The sequence below is a fragment of the Corvus brachyrhynchos genome, unplaced genomic scaffold, assembly GCF_000691975.1.
Source record: "Corvus brachyrhynchos isolate BGI_N302 unplaced genomic scaffold, ASM69197v1 scaffold53, whole genome shotgun sequence".
Lineage (NCBI taxonomy): Eukaryota > Metazoa > Chordata > Aves > Passeriformes > Corvidae > Corvus > Corvus brachyrhynchos.
The window spans coordinates 7,278,300-7,279,380 of NW_008237681.1; the positions used below are offsets into that span (position 1 = coordinate 7,278,300).

Genomic DNA, 1,081 nt, shown 5'->3' on the forward strand with positions numbered 1-1,081 from the left:
CATCTAATGTTACTGTTCAGGTTTTGCCCATAGAGACATATGGCAGAGCACCAGTCAAAAGGACAGGAATCCGAAATGTACATCCTGGGGCAAAATTTATCTACAGGCTGCATTTTCCATGGAAAATATTTAGTAGGAAGATGTCTTAAAGATAAAAAATAAATAAATAAATAAATATCAGCTAATAAGATATCATTGTATTTAAGTATTTAAAACAGAAAAAAAAAAAAACAAAACAGGAGGGTTACCGCATCCAATAGCAACATAATATATTCCACCACACATCTCAGCAGAAGACAGATAAATGTGTCCTGCCTAGTGTGTTGTCTTTTGTTAGTCCCTAAAGAAATCTGCAATACATGGCTTGAAACATTAGGCTTTGGGATGAGAGAAGGCACAGAAGCAGCTTGAGAAGCATTTGTACCAACTCACTTTTGACTGGATGCTGTTTTTTCTTGAAATATTTTATAATAATGTCTTGTGGGAAAGGAGAGAACTGAGAGGGAGCAGGTCTTAAAAAAAAAACAACAAAAAACCCCTGACACACATATTATTATTAGACGTGTTAATATATCAGGAGGCATTATACAAGCCAGAGCTAGTGCTGAGGACTCAATTAATATCACCGCTGACTCCACTCACCTGTGAGCAGCCTGGGGCACTGCAGACAAAAGGCCTCTCCTGCTCCAAGTTCATCTTTGATTCCTCATAAATCTACATGTTAAAAGGGGGAGGGGGAAAGAAAGGGAACCTATGAATATATACGTTCTAAACTTCACACATGCATGCAACATACAGAAATCGTAGTTTGTGCTTTTATTTCAAACTCCGCAAACAGATCAGAACAAAGCTTTCATACTCAGAGTACTAATTTTGCTAATATTCAGCAGGGTCCCCACAGTCTAAGTTCTTACTGCTCCTTCCTGAGCACCAATTTACTTTTAAGAAAGAAAAAAAGTTCAGCTTTCACAGCATAAATCTGCCTCAGAAAATAGCATATGTTCAGTGTTGTTATTAGATAAGACCGTGTCTTCTCAGAAATATCTTGAATTAAAGGTTTTCAGCTTTCCTCCTTTAGTTC

The 1,081-nt window shown here is 37.2% G+C and overlaps 1 protein-coding gene across 2 annotated transcripts in view; it reads right to left on the minus strand.

Annotated features, from left to right (window-relative positions):
- CREB5 (cAMP responsive element binding protein 5) overlaps nucleotides 1-1,081 on the minus strand; it is a 257,525-nt gene that overhangs the window by 215,070 nt on the left and 41,374 nt on the right. For both annotated transcript variants that reach the window (XR_001861334.1, XM_008632019.2), the window contains exon 2: nucleotides 643-714. Coding sequence is in view for 1 of the 2 variants with exons in the window: in XM_008632019.2 (XP_008630241.2) it covers nucleotides 643-714 (72 nt within the window). In the remaining variant the exon portion in view is untranslated. The remainder of the gene's footprint in view (nucleotides 1-642; nucleotides 715-1,081) is intronic.